Raw genomic sequence first — 20,412 nt, 5'->3', positions numbered from 1 at the left:
CAATTTCTGTACGAAGCCCAGCTTCACAATGGCCTTCCATGCCTGCCTGAACCTGAGGTGGATTATGAATAGCGTTAGATAAGTAGAAATGTGGTGTAATTTTATCAAATGTGTATCTGTTCATTACATAGTAAATACTTTCAGTAGAAAAGATACCGTTATTCCAATACACATTTGTGTTGGAAGGGTACAAAACTGAAATTACCAAGCCATGATTTTAAGGTTTTAAATGTGACTAGTATTCATTAGTGGTTACCACCCACAACATCTTTTTTGACATTCACCATTTAGATTTGTTCTACTGCCATTTCCAACAGTCTGCATATGAAGCAAAAAAAACATGTAAAGAAATCCTCTTTTTGATTGCATATAGTCCAACTGTTGGACTGGGTGGTGTACTATTAAATACATGCTTTACTTAGGCAGCAAATCCTCTGCCCCAAATGACTTGTATTTTCATTCTCATCCTCAGACGCCTTTCTGACTCATGTTCCCTTGATTCCTTGGATGAAATGCTTAATAGGTTAATGTCACTATTATCAACTTGTGCAATTTCATGATTATATTGAATATCTGATGATTCAAATCCTCAAAAATGTATTTCACTATCTGAGCTTGCATCCTTACAGTGCACTTTGGTCGATACACATCCTCATGTACAAAATAGGAAAAGGTTTGTGGGCCTTTCGCCTTTCCCTTATTCTTAGGAATAGGGGGTCCAGGCCTAGGGGCTTTTTCCCTCTCCTGTAGTGTGTTCCTCTCCTGTCAGTTCTCATAGGTGCCAGCCAAAACCTTTTTTCAGAGGGCAGCGTTTTAGCCCTTCAGGGACTTGTTGACAAAATAAGAAATCGCTGCATGATTGTCTTCTCAGACAGCATCAGTGGTAGTTTACCTCAAGTAACAAGGAGGCACACATGCCCTTCTTTCTGTGTGGAGGACCTACACTGTTCAGCTCATTTTGATCGCCCCTCTGTGGCCTTAACAATCATGATTGAATGATCTTATCAACTTGCTGATAGACCAGTTCAAGACATTACCCAAGAGGAGGGATATTCTATTACAGCACAAGGGCTATCTCCTCCACAACAGTCCACAGATTTCCCAACCAGGAGACCTGCTTCCATTTGTTGTTCCATTCGCAACTAATATATCCATTTTCAGTTGTTTCTGTGCTGGGGATGATCAGGATAGACTTTTATGCCAAGTTATTTCTTTACATTTTTATTTGGCAGCTTCTGAAGGGCAAAGAATGGGTAGGAAACATCTTTTCCTCATCCTTAAGGGCTTGACTGATATTTGGCTTGCACCATTTTGAGGTGGATTATCATAACTATTGTCAGAGATTATCAGTCTTGTTCCAAGTGGAACTTTACATTCATGAAGACCCAAGAGATTCAAGTTTTTGCAGGCCTGTCAAACTTGCTCATCTCTGAGGTGTGTGATGAAAGCCGCATTTTAGTGATCTCCAACAACCTACTTTTTCACTCATCTCACCAAAAGAAAAGGCATGTTTTCTTTTCAGGCAATAGAAGTAGCACAAAAACATGGTTCATGCAGATATCATCCATCTGTTGTCTGCAATTCTACATGTAATTGTGTGTGTTCCTTCCTTTTATTTTCACCAGTTTGTGGGATAAATGAGCCTCCCACTGAACTGGTAGATTCAGCTACACAATAGGAACAGTTTTTGTGTTACTGATTAAAGATGTCAACAGTACCTGGATACAAAGGTACCCACCCATGGATAATAATCCAGGTAATAAATTGCAAAACTGGGTACCAGTTAAAAAATCTATTTTAAAAAAACATTTCCTGGTTCAAAGACACCAGGAGCTAGCGAGACACAGAATAACAATTACAGTTCAGTGCTTGTATCATGGGATTATTGGCTGCTGCGCATTTATTCTTTATTAGACCGCCTTCTAATTTCTTTATTTGCTATTAATAGTAAAAGTAACTGTACGTGAATAAGTTCAAGAAAACAGATGAGTTTCTTGAATGTGAAACCACGTCACATGTACATAGCGGTCCAGTCTAAATTGAAACAAATGGTGCCAGATATTAAGAGAAACAGGCTTTATTACTGTGACTTGTGGATGTTATGTGACTGAAAAATGTTACAGGAGAAGGATTTTGTTAAACTTCAAAACATGTTGCATCCAGAAAAGGAGAAATCAATAAAACTTGGTACATTCTTAAAGAAGAATTTGACAGTGATGTAATACAGCATTGATCATTTGTTGACTTCATGACCATTTGCAAAAGTTACTGTAGACATATAGACTAGTTAAAGTGTTATGCATAAATAAATTATGAATTTTTTTTTGTGTCTGTACTCTCATACTGAATACTGATCCACATGGATTTAGCTGATTTGTAGCAAGAATTTTAACCAAAGATCCAGGTAAGTAGAACAAAATAAATTTTTCTGTAATTATGGCATGTAATACATAGATTGCTCAGATTAAGCTTTGTATTACATTTGTCTGACATTTGTATTAGTAATATTTATGCTTATACCTCTCTTGGGGGTTTGCATCTATGAACCTAAAGCAAAACAGTTCAGGTTCACATTTAATACAAGTTCCCTTTGATAGGTACCCGGGTAACCGATCATTAGGATCAATGGATACCTGGTAGAAGTTTCCTAAAATGTTGACATCTCTATTACTGATATTAAAATGTATTGGCAGGGAGGGGGTGTAGCACTAAGTGTAATGATATAATATTTACATGTTGCTGTTGCTAGATTCCCTCGTCACACTTTTGTCCCACTTGCAACTGCTAAGTATTCATTAAAATTGGTTTACCTCTCCCCCCACCCAATACATTTTTGGGTCATTCATTTCATTTCTGATTGACATATTTTGAATCCTGTAGAATCTTCTCGATGCTGCATAGCAGTATCGCTTGTTTTTAGAACCCACATATTATCAATAAATTAATGCATCACTAGGCCTTGATGAGCTTTAAAGAATGAAAATTTTTGTTTGCCATTTAAACTTTTGAAACTATAGGGAAATGGAATCGAATATTGGATAGAGAATAGGCCTTGGATCCTATTAGAGAGGTTGTGCACTACTTTCAGTTGCATCCCAATCAAGAGATAGCTGGCCACTTTTCTTCTCGTTGGTACCTACTTGTCAAAAGATGAACTGTTGGTGATGTTCTTTCTCAAAATGAAAAATTTGACGTGAAGTTTGATTACAAATTATCTAAGGAAATTCAGAAGACGACCAAGTCCATAGCTGTGGTGAATGCATGGTTTTGGTGGTTTTTTGAATACCAGAGCACATAATATTTCTGTGACTGACAAGATTCTGAGAGGAAAAGCAAAGTTATTTGGTTCTGAACTCAGTGTTACTGACCTTAATTATTCTGGCAACTGGTCACGGAGATTTAAATTCAGGCACAGCATTTTATGACATGTAGCATCCTGAAGGAGTGCAGGTGAGAAGTTTAAACTAGTAATTGCTGGATGCACCCATCTTTGTAAGGCTACCAAAGGTGATGTAAAGAAAGAGAAGTTTAATGGAGATGTGACTGAATTTTTGCTTCAAATGTTACCTGTCAAAGCCCTTTTCAAATTCCACCTGAGTATAGTTTTTGATGGATTTCTGTTGCATTTATAATATATTAAGGTTATCATCTGACTAATCACTGTGCTGCTGCAATTTTTGGTTGGAGTTATTACCATTTTAGGGGTTGGTACAATTTACATGGTGTATAATTTGCTAGTCATTCATCTTGAATTATTAAAAATATTTTTTCACTCGTGAAAAAATTAGCATGTACCAGTAGAAATTTTAAATAAGTATGGGTTTGCAATATAAATTTGAGAAACCTGCAGATTGTCAAAAATTCAAAATTCTGACTACTTTTGCAGATTTGCAGCAGAATTAGCCTTTTTGGACAGTTGTCTTAATACCGTATTTTCCGGCGTATAAGTCGATGCAGAGTATAAGTCGAATTGACCAATTTTGTAAATTTTCCATCCTTCGTCCATATATAAGTCGATTCGGAGTATAAGACGAGACCAGGTCAATAACTTGGCTTTGTATTTTATACTACCGGTAGTAACTTCCGGTTGCATGAATATTGATGGTATCGTTGTATGATATTCCATATTACCAGCAATGGTGAAATTGCATTACCGATGCTAACATGCTTGTGATTTTACTTCTGAACTGCTATATTTTGTTATCAATTGACACAGCTGAATAAACAGTCCATGCTTGTCTTATTATAATTGAAAGCACATCCATGTTGTAGTTCAATTTATTACCTGTAGTTACGAAGGTAACTTATACAAACTTGTCATTTTCTATCGTAAGTTTGAAAGTCACGGACTCCATTAAATTGATTTGTATATATATATATACTATTTTTTAAGTGTTTGTTCTGTTTGGACTTGGATATAATTAACATTTTATTACTAATCTATTCAATGCTATACCCCACTATTATCTTTATCGGCAAGTTCGAATACAAAGTAATGGGTATGATCTCTTGTCCTTATAACAAATTTTTTTATGGACAATGACTTCAATAAAATGTTGACAGATTTTCATTTCCTAAAAAAAAGCCTCATTTCCCTACTGGCAGCCTCGCTGATTTGACGAATTCTGTCGATTCTTGCCCTCAATCTGGTTTCAATTATAGCCAAAGCGCTAAGCATGTTTAATTACCGTGTAAATAACACTGCATAGCCATGTGGTTGTTGTGACAATGTACATCGTAATTAAAACAAGAATGAATTGCTGATTTAGAGGTGTTTATTGATAATGGAATATAGTAGGCTCGTAATACATGAGGATTATCACAATCGTCAGGTAACTCAAAATACCGTCTTTTTTCTCTTTGCAAAAGCTACAAATAAAAACCGCCCTGAATAAAAGAACGATCTTGTACACGGACAATTTTTTTCATCTCACTCTCTCTCTCTCTCGTGCGCACACACACAAGCACGCGCGCGCTCACAATATATCTGATTTTAGTTTAGTTTAAACCATATTTGTTTTAATTATGATATCCATTGCAACAAGAGCCACATGGCTGTGCATGCTATGAAAAGATTGATCAAAATATACCGAACTCATTAAAATGTGCCCGTACTATAGCAATGAAAACAATGCCCATGGCTAAATTCATTATTTACATCTAGAGAAGGGAGTGGGCATCATTTCCTGTTGTACTTAATCCCATTGATATTAAAAACGGGTAGCGTAATTGATGCGGATTAATGATAAAGAACAATGGGGTACCGGCAATATGGTAACTAGTATCGGTAGCTAAAGCCAATATCAAGGTCTAAACAATTGCGGCAACCGGCTTTGATTGTTGTTGGAAACCAAAGACCAATTTATCAACAACCAGTATAATCAAAGAGAGACACCGAATCGTCAGCTGGTTAAGAATGAATATAGGTGAAGTGTTGACATTACAATTTGCTTTAAACTGAATTGCGAAACTAAAAATCATGGATCACTGATGATCTATGAGTACTGGTAGTCCATCTATATATCTGATTTTAGTGTAGTTTAAGCCTAATTTATTTGAGAAACTTTGTCAAATACAATTAGAAACATATGATTTGGGGGATTCAGTAGAATGCATGATCAACAGTATTTTATAAATAATCATAGAACGCTCGAGTTAATATGGATTATATCCCTTTGTAGGGTCAATTGGATCAATTAAAAAGCTATGCCAGTAATTGCTCACGTGTGTCGAATATTATTCTGGAAAATCAAATATTAATGGACCAGTTATTTCATATCTTTTTTTTTTTAGGAACAGACAATATGCTTTGAATTAGTACAGTACACTATAGAGTATAGACCGTAAGTGTGCTATGCGGCCCGGTGAAGTTTTTACCGGTACGGTAAATTGTTTTCTTTTATTTTTATTTTATGTTTGAGAAATAAGAAAAAACATGCAGAATGCAAAATAAATAATGACAAAACTTACAAATATAAACACAGTCATATTAGTTTATGACAATTTATTGACATAGTAATTTAACATGAATTTGTACTTCTATGTGACCTGTTTTCGATTATGCCGATTATAGAGCAATGTCAATAGCATACCGGATACTGTAATCCATATATAAGTCGATGCAATTTCAATGACACAATCCATATATAAGTCGATTCGGAGTATAAGACGAAGACCGAACTTTCAAGTCAAAAAGTATCGACTTGTACGCTGGAAAATACGGTAGTTGGGACTGCAGTGTACCATGAGTATGTCTTACTATACCAGTAAATATATAGATTTTAATTTCATTGGGGTTTTTTTTGTTTTGAATTTCTATGTATAATATTTTGTCCAGAAATTACACTTTGAACGGTATTGCATATGGTTGTGTTAACAGATTAATCCCTGAAGGTTTTTGTCATTTTCGCCTGCAATTCGAGTAGGAAACACATTTTGAAAGCTATTTCTGAATGCATCCGAAAACACCAAATCCCAGGTGATCTTTCAACAAGATATTGCCTAGTTGTGTTAAAAATATCATTTTTCATTGGTTATTTGGCTCGCACATGAACAGAAGGGTGAAAGTTAGTGTTTTTTGTTTGTTTTTTTTGCTAAACAAGCCATTTTTTTTTTTTTTATCGAGACCACTTTTTATTCCAAATGCCCATCTTATCCTATATTTTGCAAAGGTTCATCTGTCTGTTTGCTCTTCATACCAGTTTGCCTTAGATCTGAGACCAAAAAGTCTAAAATCCGGACACAAAATCAGATTCCAAACACGAGCCAATTTTGGATAGAAATAAATGATTCCAAAAATTGAGGTTTTTCCGTCTGAGTTTTGTAGTGTAACTAGAAATTCCAGATTATTTGGTATCATTATAGAGCAACATCTGTCTACCTTTCTATAAGACCACCCACTTTAGTGTATCATGCATGACCATGACGCTACAGAGCTCGGCAGTAGGCTACTACCTCCTGCCACGTTAACTTGTCGCTAGGGGTTAACGTGTTAAAGACCCAGAGATATATGAAAATATATTGTACTCTAAATATTTTTAGAAAAGGTCTCTCTTTCACCTCTCTCTAACCATCATTTACTTGGTATTATATAGCCAGAATTGTGCTGATGTGCTTTTACACTCTGCACATGAATGTATGCATACATAGACATATGCAAACATGTATTCTTTTTAACCCACCTACCCACCCTGCCTTTCAATGCACAGATTATACCCATGTTCTGACATAATCAACCTGCTATTTTTTTCTGTCATAGGCAACAGCTGGCTGCAGCTCTTGCTAATCTAGATTGGAATGTCATATGGGATGAAGAAATACAGAGTGGTGTTGCAGCTGTTAGTATGGTGTCCACTGCTGCAGACAGCACAGTCGCTCAGCACAACTTTGTTCTATGGAAGAACCAAAAATGCTATTGTCAGGTAGGTAGGCAGCCCTTGGGAGATTAAAATCTTATCTGATTTTCATCATGCTGCTGAAGTAGAACTAAACAACATTTGATTTATATTTGTCTGTTATCAAGCACGAGGAATTAAGTTTACTAGAGCGATGTAATCAATATGTGCACCTAAAAAGGCAGCAATCTTCTAATTGGCAAATTTATCATATAAATCTACAAAAGGATATTGCCAGCAGAAGCTGCAAAAGTGACCAAATTTCAAAATTATAATAAGAAGAAAAATTTCAGTATCATGGAAATTAAACATGGTTATGAATCTTCTAATATTAACATTACAATGCACTGCTGAAAATTTGACAAAATGTACATTCACAGAGGATATTTATCTCAGTGTTGCAGTACAGGTGATGCTTGATTTATGCTATAGATGTGCTCCTGCGGTTGTGTAAATCAGAAGTAGTTTTCTCAATGGATACTTATAAATTAAGGAAGTTCTTGCACAAATTATACCTCTAAATTTTCAAGTAATGATTATTTATATATAATTTTCTAACAGAATAATACATATAATACATACCTGAGCTGTGCACACCAGTGATGGTGTAAAAATGACTGGTATCGATTGAATGTTATTTCTTCATTACAGATGGTTTTAAAATGAGAGCACCTAAATGAGATTAGTTTATAGTGAGCATCACCTGTGACCCAAAATTACCTGGTAAAACTGTTTAAAAGATAAAATCTAAAACTTTTAACAGTCATGGTGCAAAAAAGTACTGATATAACCCTGTCTAGTCTCTTTATAATGAATGGAGTCAAATTTATTAACAGATGCACTGAAAATATTCAAGCAGTATTTAGGATGTCTCTGCTTTCTTCCTTGTCAATGCTTTTACAAGTGTAGGAAATTATATGTACCTATATATATGTCATGTAAAACTTGTTTACAAACATAACATTCTGCAGTTCTTTATTAGACTTTGTTATCTACTTTTTACATTAAAATAAAACACGAGACATCTGTTATTCATAATTCTTCCTATATCTCTGTCTGTCTGTGTTGGTCTGTCTTGGCCTATTAATGTTGCAGTCACAGTGGCTACTTAGACTCTGTTCAGCATTTTTCTCACAGTCTGATAAATGTTATTATAAAGGCCTCACGTTGAGATGTGGAAGGTGTAATCACCTTGTCTGTTCCATTTACTAGTGTTGTTCTGATTATCAATTATAATCAATCAACAACAGTTTTTCAGTTACATAAAGCTGATCATCCTTAAAAAGTCCTTTCATTTAACAAAGTTTTAGAGCAAAAATAACATGCTAGAAAGAGATGTAATATTTTTATCAGATTAAAGATGATATGTCATTAAAAGAGATTACTCCTGTACATTTATTAACATCTGAAATCTTGAGCAAAGAGACCGCTGTATAACAAATGAAAAGTAAAATTTGTTCATAGTAACCGATAATAATCAATTATCTGTTGGTTAAGTGGAGCCGATTATCCATTATGAAATTCTTTCCGATTCCCATCACTACCATTTGCCCATTTGTCTTTGCATTAATACTCCTTGTAACAGCATAGATCTGCAACAGATAAAGCATGCTGGATACCATTTGATATGTCTTATGAAGATTTTGTTTTTCAGGTCCAATTTTACAAAGTTTGGTTCCCATCAGTATTAACATCTCCATTAAAGCAGATTTTTTTGATTAGCGTAGCCAGGAAGCATTCAGCATACTATGATGCAATTTGGTGTGTGCATGGTCAGAGATACTGCCAAGATACATCAATTGCACAAAATTTGTACAAATTCCTGAACATGGAGAGCAGTGATGCATGAGAACTCCTACAAATTATGCATATAAAAATGTACTCTGCGCTGTACACAATTTTTATTTAATTGACCCTTAAATTGCATGTTGCAACAGAAGTCACACTGCCAGTGGAGGTATGGTAGCACTTGCCAATATTGGTCTCTTTTCCGGTAGGCAATTGTTTACACATCCTGCCTGACATTAACAGTTGTTTGATTGGCATGTAGGACCCTGGAACAAGCATTCTATTGTAGTTTGAACTTTGCATCAAGGAAGTTTAAAAATGCAAGATTAAAATATAGGCTACTTGGAACACCAAAATGGACGATTCTGAACATGGTTCATCTTCAGATGATGATTTCATTTAACAGTTACTCACTGATAATAGCATAGATAACAGTGATTTTCAAGTTATGAACTACATCAAATTATTGGAGCTGAGAAAGTTTCAATGAAAATACCAATGAGTGATTTTGAACCCAAAAATGATGTTGAAAATAAGTCTAGTATATGTGCAGGATGGACAAAAGTAGATGGCATGCAGTTCAACCCCTCTTTCAGTTTTTTTAAAAAATTAACATGGAAAAGGATGAAAACCAAGACCAGTTTAAATACAGACAATTTAAAAATAGAGTGCATTTTCATTTCTTTTCTCAAAAAATTTAGCTATGTGTGATCTTGTACTACAAACTATTAACCTTATAACGTTTATGATGAATAAATATGAATCAGAAATAAAATTAAAAAGTTAAGATGTGTATTTGATCAAAATATCTGTCCAGAAATGGTCACTATGGCATTGATGGACTTAAAACTCTAATATAGCATTATGGAGCAGATAAGAAGTCGGGCATAATAGTCAGCAAAGTACTCTTAGTGAAAAATTGTATTTTGTAGCAGAAGTACCCTGAAGATAATACATATGAGTTGTGGAAAATTGTACATAACAACCACAAAGAACAGTTTCCCAACTTGTCAAAGCTGGCTTAGGTAGATATGCCCCTTCAGACTGCGAACTGAAAGGGGGGTCTCAACACAATAATATTCATCTATTAGGTGCATATTAAGCTTAGAAACAATTGACAGATTAATGCTTTACATCTAGAGGCAATTTCTTAAAAGATTGTGTTTTCAATAGAGCTCTCGCAGGGTGGAGCAGTAAAATAGAGAGACAGATATTGAAGCGATTAGTAAATATGGTCTCCTCTTCCCCCTTATTCTAGTAAAATGGGAGTAGCTCCCCATTTGATAAAATCCTGGCAGCATCTTGGCATTATGTCATAGACCAGAGGTGGGCAAACTTTCCAGTGCAAGTGCAGCAGACACAAATTTACACCTTGTCGCAGGCCACATAGTTCATTAAGTAAAATAATTAATATTTGAAATAGCAAAAACAAAAGGTTTTTCTAAATAACATCTAATTAATTTTCAGTTGTTAATATTTGAAAACTTAAACTTAAACTTCAGAAGAAGCACATTTATTTGATAAACAGAGTAACATAAACAGAGTCAGTGTGAATGATGACTTGTTCCTAGGCCGCATGAAAACCCTTGGCTGGCTGCATGCGGCCCGCAAGCTGTAGTTTGCCCACCCCTGTCATAGATCCATGTCAGATGTACATATTATGGACAGAAGTCAATTTACAGAAATTCATTGGGTACTGAAGGGGAAGGTACAGAAGCATGCCTTGAGAGACAAAGACGTCATCAGTCTCCACACAACGGTTTGAAACTAAACATTTACTGGGCTTGAGATGGTAAGCAACAACAGCCTCAGTTGCCATCTCACACATCAGAATTACAGACAAAGCTTCATGGAGCAATATCATATACACTATCCCCGCCTGAAGAACTCAAGGTCATGACAGCCAACATGGCCATGTTCCTTCACTACTTGGCAAAAAACCTTGGCCATGATAACAATCGATGTACAACACTCTTGTGGATTAGACTAACCTGTATATTGCCACAAGACACTTCTGGCATACAGTGTCTGTGTTGGTGCCTCAGTTTCCAAGATATAGACAGATGTAGCTCTACAATGATACCAAATAATCTGGAATATCTAGTTGCACTACAAAATACAGAGGGAAAAACCAGACCCAATTTTTTCCTACCCAAAATTTGCATGTGGTTGGAATCCAGTTTTGTGTCCGGATTTTAGACTTTTTGGTCTCAGATCTAAGGCAAACCAGTATGAACTGCAAACAGACAGACAAACCTTGCAAGAAGTAGGATAAGATGGGCATTTGGAATAAAGAATGGTCTTGATACAAAAATAATGGCTCTGTTTAGCAAAAAAACCACAACAACAACAAAAAAATCCAACTTTCACCCTTCTGCTCATGTGCGAGCCAAATAGCCAATGAAAAACGATGTTTCTAACACAACTAGGCAGTATGTTACTGAAGGATCACCTGGGATTTGGTGTTTTCAGATCTGTTCAGAAATAGCTTTCAAAATGTGTTTCCTACTCGAATTTCAGGCGAAAATGACAACCTCCAGGGATTAATGTGTTAAAAAGAAATGCAGATACTACTCATTATTTTGAATGAAGATTTACTTTGATTTAAACCCTCAAATGTAAATATTTTCCTCATTTCAGGTTTATGACTGCGATACTTTGGATATTAATGACCCTAGTCTCAGACTGGAAATCGTACGTTACAAGGAGCTTCGACACAATAACCTGTTACAGTTCATAGGAGCATGTCTGGAATTCCCACATGTTTGCATCTTGACTGAAGGATGTCCCAAAGTATGAAGAAGATAAGAATTCTTTATTTCAGACTGCATACACCATAATTATAATATTAGTTATAACATTATATAAAGTATCATGGGTATCTTGTGTACAAATATTCAGACACATCTGCAACTAAACAATGTATATAGCATTGTTAAGAATGAAATTTTGTAAGGCATTTAAGGAGCAATTTGTTCTATTTATAATCCAAGAATTTAAATGAATGTCATAGTTCCACTGAGATTTCAACATACATTTATTACTATAATCTTGTCATCATTGAAATCACATTCTTTCTCAAACTTCTTCAATGTCGAATACATTGTAGTTTACAAACATGTTATGGGCACTGTTCCATCGCTTAATAAAAACCAAAGACTATTATTGAAACCAATAACTATTTTTCTTTTGATTCATTCTCTAAAATTGTCCACAGAAGAGCACAATACATTGTTTAATAACAAAATTTGAATAATCTGATCTTGATATTCAGAGGAACAGTTTCTAAATTTGCACAGAAGAGTGTTTGTTCAAGAACACAAAAACCTATAATTTCTCATCATATCTTCATTATCTGACTGACTGGATTTTAAAATATGACCAAAATGTGGATAATATTTGTAAGAGCATGGCAGTTAAGATGTACAGAGGGAGGAGATGATAATTTGAAAGAATTTGACTGAAAGACCCTGCATACTGATTTTTGTGTATTATAGATGATATTCTCAAATGCATATTGTTGACATATCTTCATTAATTTCCTTAAACTTGGGGTAGAAGGACTTTTCAATGATATATCATCAGCAAAACTAAAACTGTTAAGAAATAATACATTTGGTGTCAAATGTATGCCCACGTGACACTGCCCCAACCATTGATATAACTTGACTATAATAAATGACAAAGTTGAAGGAATACTTCCCTGCCTCACCCCATAGATTACATGGAAGGAGCTAGATAGTCTGCACATCCCCAATGCACATAGTACATCAGTTTGCCATCCATTGTTAACTAGCGTGTGAACTGTGTAGACAGGAAGTTGAATATCAAGCAACTTTTTAAGGAGTGTACAATAATTGACCCTATCAAAGACCTTACTAGTGTCTAAAAGCATGCAAGCACAAGACTATCATGTTGTACATAATAGTCAACAGTTTCCTTAAAAGCATAGCGACACAAGTTTGTTGAAATTTGCTTTCAAAACCAAATCTATTCTGACCACTCTGATGGCCTAGAGTGTCTGCCTCGGATGCAGGAGGTCATGGGTTTGATCCCCGGCCGAGTCATATTAGAGACTTACAAAAATGGTACTAATAGCTGCTTCGCTTGGCACTCATCATTAAGAGGTTAGTGTTAGGACTGGTCGGTCTGGTGTCAGGATAATGTGAGTGGGTGGGACATCATGCTACATGTCTGCTGCATGATGCCTCGGTGTCAAATCATCACTATAAACTGCCACACTGCAGACATCATAATGATATGACTGAAAAATTGTTAAAGCTACGTTAAAAATCCAAATCACACACACACACCAAATCTATTATCAAAGATTATGACTATAATTATTTTTGTCCACCATGTTGGCAAATTTATTTTTGAGCAGCAGGGTAATTGTAATTTTGCGAAATTGTCTGGAACAAAGTGATGTACAAGCATACAATTAAATCATCAAAAGGATGTAAAGTCTACCATCTGAAAAAGGAAATTGTTCTACACGTAAATAATTAGATCCTGGACATTTACCATCTATACTCACTTATAAGTAAACCTTTTTTACTAAATGATCTATTAATGCAGAGTAGGAGTTTTATTATAATCAAGATATAACAAAATATGTTAAAAATCTGACCTTACCATTATGACTGTGTATCTTGGAACAGTTATTTTCAAAAGTAATTATTTCATGACCAAGAAATGTTGGGACATGATATTTTAGCAATTGTTTCATATATTATATAGTCTTGGACACCAACATTTTTTTTCCCACAAATCAATTGCTGTAATAAAAATCCTGCAAAGACATTGCAAAAAAAAATGCTTTTAAGATAATTGTAATACTGTCAAAACTCTGTTGTAGTTTGATTTGTTGTTAGTGACCATAACTGTTTACACAGGTATGGTAATTATGATAATATTATGGAGTACAAGGGAAAAAAAGACAAAATTGCCTCTTACCCAAGCCACTTTCAGAGTTTAAATGCACATGGTAACTGGCTTCAGTTGCTGTTGGGAAACAAAAGAAATATCCACCGATTATAAACAAAGGTACTCAAAAATAACCAGCTTGCCAACATATGTATTTTCGGGTTAAAACATTCTTTCAAACTTGTTCATCCCAATTTTTTTAAATTTAACAAAATTTTTTACACCTGTGCTAGGATTGGCAGTTAAGTTACCTAGTGTATTGATAGATTTGCTAATTTAATAAATATAACCTTAATCCTCTAGTGTGTAAAAGTAGCACTGTTTTGTTTTTCCCAGTAGACAGTTTGCAGTACTATGGTTGTTTTTCTCTGTAAAGTGTATAACGAGTGTCATGAATTTAAAAATGCTTGTGCCATGTTGAGACCCTTTGATCATACCACGCAAATGACATCTGTTCATTTGCGGCAACCGTTTGATGTGATTTCAAAGACTGTATGATCAAAGTGTTTCTTGCAGACCCAAAGCTCAACCTGTAAGTAAATAATGATCCAAGTTTATGAATAGTCATTTTTCTGTCAATTACGGTATACTTTGTCAGTAAAATATCATGCATTGTGAATTGCTGAACTTGGGAATTTTCACCAATATAGTGAAAAGAAAACATAATGCATATGATGGAGCATTTAAATTAAAGGTAATAGACTTTGCAGAGAAAAAACAACACTAGTCCTACAGAATGCGAATTTGGTGTGTCGGGTAAACAGATGCATGACTGGTGCAAGAAAAAGTTCTAAATGATTGTGTCAGACATCTGAAGAAAATTCTAATAGTAGAAAGCTCTTAGACAAATTGAGAATGCGGTTTGAACAAGTGAGCAGTGCGTTTTGGGCACATAAGATGCAGTCTGTGAAACAGAAGTTGTGGCAGCATCAAACATACCAAGCTGTGAACCCTGGTGGCACCACATCAGTGCTACAATCATTTGATGTTTACCTAAGTAAGCCATTCAAGGCAAACACTCATTAACAGTGGCACAAGCAGATTGTAGGTGGTTCCAAAGAATTTACTAAGACTGGAAATGTGAAGTGTTGGTATCTCAGTGCATGTGTATTGCGAGGTAGGAAATTCCAGATGAGATGGGATGGATGATGACAAACTCTTAAGTGATTGTATTTGAGACAAGACTAACACCAATGTACCAACTGATGATAGTAAATACAAAGAATCAAAATTGGACAATAAATCAGACAAGGAATCTGAATTAGACAATGTTTACGATGACCGGATGACAATGGAGGAATTAAGAACTTTATTTGCTAACTCAGACGCTGAAGATGCATCATTGGGCTTTGAACCAGATGATATCAGACTGACATTTGCAGGTTACCATGAATCACAAAAATATGGACTTTACTTTCTTACGAGATACTGTGAATTGCATAATTTCAGATTACGATTCTTATACCCTATATTACATATAATTCAGTGCATGGATTTATTATATAAATGGATTCAAAATGTTAAGCGTTACGGATTTCACTACATGAAGATGGACAAATTGTAATGTGATTAGTTCAGTATGACTAGAAGTGCTTTGAATACTTAAAGAATATACTCCTTATTTGAATTGTTTTTAAAACTATTGAGTAAGGCTTCAAAATAATTTTGCCACATGTTGTATATGTTATTTTGACCATGGTTCTAATCAATGCAGTTTGGAAGCCTCTTGGAAGTTGATGTAGTATTTGGTTTAATTTGCTTCCAAAATTCTCGTTAGTCTCAGTTTTCAAATTTATTTGCAAGCATGTCTGTTTTAATTCTTCTTTCTTACATTATCTAAGAGCATACTTAAAATGAGCTCTAGTTTTGCACATTTGGTTACCGAGAGGTATATGACAAAGTTTGCTGTTTTCTCACCTATGTGACAGAGAAATCTAGCTGTTTTGCTAACCTTACTTTTTTTATCTAAGTCTAGTCATCTCAGACCAGTCATCTCAGTCAAGATATCAACGTGTTCAGAACTACTTTAAATTAAAGAAACCCTTGTTGTCTTCTGCTGTGCCTGACACAGTTGTTCTAAAATAACAACAACAACAAATATACAATAAAAACAGTAACTTAAGGTCAATCCATCTTTGAGATCACACCATACAAGAACATTTCATGAGAGACAAAGACACACACACACAATGTCGAGCTTTTTGGTATTATGCTAGTTTGTTCCACACGTGATCAATTTTATCCTATAATGCAGGCCTAGCTCCATACATTTTCATGTCAGCATCATTAAATGTAGCGAAGCTACCTAACTAGTTTTAAATACTTTGTGTGAAACAAATTATATACTGTTAGCTACATTTAATGACGCTGACCTGAAAATTGACTGTGCTACAGATAGGATAAAATTCTCAATGCTGTGTGAAATGAACTATGACAGAAAACACTGATCAGTGCACATTGATTATAGACCTATACACTTCATAGCCTCCCAACTCTCTTAATAACTATAGAAACCTTGGTAACAGCCAGAAATGTGTTATGTCAAACATGCTTTATTCTAATTTTGTTAAGCAACTCCATTGTGCCCCAGTTGAATCAAAAATATACCTAAAATATTTAATGACAAATAATGCACTTAGCAGCCAGAAGGAATCAGTTATCCGTCAGCACATTAATCCATAAGCAAATTTCGCTGTAGCACTTGCCATATATCCAAGACAGAAAAATAAATTTTCAAAGTATCTGTGAACTTGAAAATTCAGCACATGGTTATCCACTAGGGTCCGTGTTTGGAGGGTCTTCCATATATGGGGGTGATTTTGCAATCAACATTAATTACAACACAAGTATGTCAAAAACAGTTTCACCTCCTCCAAAGAAAAGGAGAGTTATATACAATAGTGATACAGATCACTAATTTCCCATGAATAATCTAATGCAACATGTTACACTTAATAATACAGACACTGACAAAAGGTAAAGAGGAATCCCATCTTGATAGTAATACCTATTAGTCTGGGATCATCAAAGTGGTGTACTTCTATAATATTTGCAAGAAATCTATGATATAATAGTTATACCCTGATGCCTTGTAAGGTCTACCTGTGTGAATGTCTTCAAAAAACTCAGTAATACCTCTGAACCATAAAACTCTTTAGGTACCATTACAACTCATCATTTTAAATTCAGTAATAGAAAAAAAATAAAACCAACAAGCATAATAAAGTTCAACAAATAATCTAATTCTTTAAGTAATAAAAATTTAAAAGGAACTTGCAGTATTCTAAATTAAATTCCAAATAATCTTAAAGTTCATTCACAAGTTGAAGAGTAAAGATCTGAGTGTTCCAAATGAATTCCATTAATGTTTCAAATAAATTTCAATCATTATAATGCTGATGTACCAATAGTCTTATATTTTCTGATATACCAATAGTCTTGATGTATCAGAATGATATAATCCAGAATCACCATGGAAACTTGATGCTGTCCTGCCAGTCTAATGCCAGCAAATTTCATGCAGATGGGAGCAAAAAAGAAGTTGCAAAGCCAGTTCATCAGGCTGGTTGGATTTTTAGTAAAGTCAAGTAAATTTAATTTAAAAATTTTATTTTATTATAATCAAAATCAAGTATAAAGTAAATATTGGTGAATTGTTCCTGATGTACACTCGTGAATCTTTATGATACAAGATGATAAATAGTCCAGTCCGGGTTCACTAGATGCTTCCAACTCCATATAAAAACTCTTCTGCGTCTGTGAGATGTTTGATGGCACATGCTACTTCCGATTCCCAATGTCAACATGTTAGGGTATTTGGATGCCTGTATGCCATCAGAGTCTATAAAACTAAATACATCAGAAGATATAATAACTATTCAAAAAGAATATGATGGTATCAAATGAAAATAATAGTTATCTTCAAGAAATAACTTGGAATATTGAAATGTGTGATAATTTCATAATAGTTTGTTAGCACAGCATCACAGGTGATATCCAAGACTAGCTTAGTGAATTACCATGCAAGCAGCTCATAATGTAGCTAAAGTTATCAAATTCGTTTCGTGCATGAAAATATACAAAACAACACTACTTGTTCAATATATCCTGAGAAAGAGTGGTCTGTGTACATGTAATCAGCAATGTTGTCCCTCATGATATGGAAGAGTTCATTTCTGATACAGGACTATACAGTTAGGGGAACCGTTGCCTACCACAGGTAAATCAACATGGCCTACTCAGTCAAGAGATGATATGACTAGCATACATGAAGTAAATATGTAATTAGTTTACAGAAGACTAAATGATGCAGATAATTAGACAAAATTATCACCATTTCAAGACAGTAATGTGAAAATGAACTGACCTGCAGATACAGATATCATTCATGATGCCGAACTGAACTAACAATAGCTGTTCATTTACATTGTGCAGAATCGTGTGGATGCATTTGATCCAATTCCAGCAATCCACTGCAGGACTCCTCCTTCCTCAGACCTAATATCATGAGCAGCTGTATGTAGGATATCACAGTCATCTTTGGGGGCCAGGTCTAATTCTGATGCTATCAAAGACATCTAGTCAATGGATGAGGATCCTGATTCTTATTCAGACTACAATTCAGAGTGGTCATCAATGATTTTCTAATTAAATTTTTCAAAAATTCTTGTAATTTTTAAAAGCAGTAGATTTCAACTACAAAATGGTATGTGAGGCAGGTAGTCTTTCAAACAATATTTTTGGTCTACTCCCAGCAAAATTACTTGTAAGCAACTAATAATCATGGGGTTGGTGTGTAATGTGCCATGCACTATACATGCTTTTGTTCTTTGTGAAGATAAAACTTTCTGTGTCTATATGATTTTTTTTACTAGAAACCTACTTTTAGTTTCATGACATAGGTCGAATTCAACACTCATTACCATGAAAACAACTATAGTCTGATAATACAAACCCGTTAGTACCCCCTACCTATTTAAATAATGGAAACCTTTAATGTGATAAAAAAGCAAGAAACTTAGTCAATTCATTCATTGATTTATAGTTTCTAACCTGACTCTGAGTAAAGTGGCTCTAACTCCGTCATCATATGCATGTTTCATGCTTAACGGAAGGTTTCAGTGCAATAGACGGACATGCTCAGATCCATTTCCAGTTTCTGGACAAGTCCATTTTCAGCAAAGGGGTGTATCACGACTTCAGATGTACATACATAAGTCGTCTGCTTCCAATATTTACAGTGTCAAATCAAGCAAAGGAAAATAATGACAACTACAAATTTGCTTTTCATGTGGATTTAACAAGCAGTTTAATTTCTATGTTCAAATATGAAGAGGGATATAATTCGAAATTCTCAACGTTATATAACTTACACAATTATTCAGCAGTTACCAAACAGAATGAACTACGTCATTATGTTGTCTGATGGAAATAAACTAGCCTATAGTGTACACAATATGGCGCCATGTTAGTATGGAAAGTCCGTTAAGCATGAAATGGTGCAGGGGATGCCAGCATTAGTGCCATTCTGGTCACAGGTTATAAATTATAAATCAATGATTCAATTGACTTAGTTCTATGCACTTTTTATTACATTAAACGTTCTCGTTTTTTAAATCGGTAGGGGGGTACAAACAAATGGGGATGTAGAGTCAGACTATAGTCTATAATAGATATTTAATTTTCATGTACTTTTCATGTCCTCTAAACTTTCTTTCAGGGCAGTTTAGAAGACCTGCTTGCCAATGATAATGTGAAGCTTGGATGGGATTTCAAGTTTTCACTTTTGAAGGACATATGCAGAGGCATGGAATATTTGCATAGGTCTTCCATAGGCTCACATGGACGTCTGAAGTCCTCCAACTGTCTGGTTGACAATCGATGGACCTGTAAAATAGCAGGTGCAGTAGGACTGATTTCATAAATTCAATGCTATGAAAATGGTCATGGCATAAAATCTTGGGGCTATTATGCCAATGGGAGTGTGTAAGACTTATTTATTTTATTCTGGTTTTGAATTACTAGATTTTCCAATTAAAACAGAAGTGATAATTCACTGAAGTGTGTTATGACAGCTAATTTCACTGTAATCATTGATAACAAGATGAACATGAAATTTAAAGTTAGATGCTAATGTGACTGTGATAAAAAGGCTGCCTCACATCAAAGCCGATTCTAATTCAAATCCAACAAGGCACATCATAATGTGCTATTTTACTTTGAATTCAGAAGGAGAATTATGTAACTTTTTACATTTTCTGTGTGAATTTATCACAAAACAGGAGAGAACTTGAATGGTAAACCG

General features: G+C 34.8%; 1 protein-coding gene across 1 annotated transcript in view; it reads left to right on the top strand.

Annotated features, from left to right (window-relative positions):
- LOC149781499 (uncharacterized) overlaps window positions 1-20,412 on the top strand; it is a 314,868-nt gene that overhangs the window by 165,862 nt on the left and 128,594 nt on the right. The window contains exons 15-17 of the mRNA XM_089934975.1: window positions 7,259-7,421; window positions 11,823-11,975; window positions 19,828-20,008. Coding sequence (XP_089791101.1) covers window positions 7,259-7,421; window positions 11,823-11,975; window positions 19,828-20,008 — 497 coding nt within the window. The remainder of the gene's footprint in view (window positions 1-7,258; window positions 7,422-11,822; window positions 11,976-19,827; window positions 20,009-20,412) is intronic.

The sequence above is a fragment of the Sinohyriopsis cumingii genome, chromosome 15 (assembly GCF_028554795.1).
Source record: "Sinohyriopsis cumingii isolate HCF-2022 chromosome 15, ASM2855479v2, whole genome shotgun sequence".
Classification (NCBI taxonomy): Eukaryota; Metazoa; Mollusca; class Bivalvia; order Unionida; family Unionidae; genus Sinohyriopsis; species Sinohyriopsis cumingii.
This window is presented reverse-complemented; position numbering and strand designations above follow the sequence as displayed.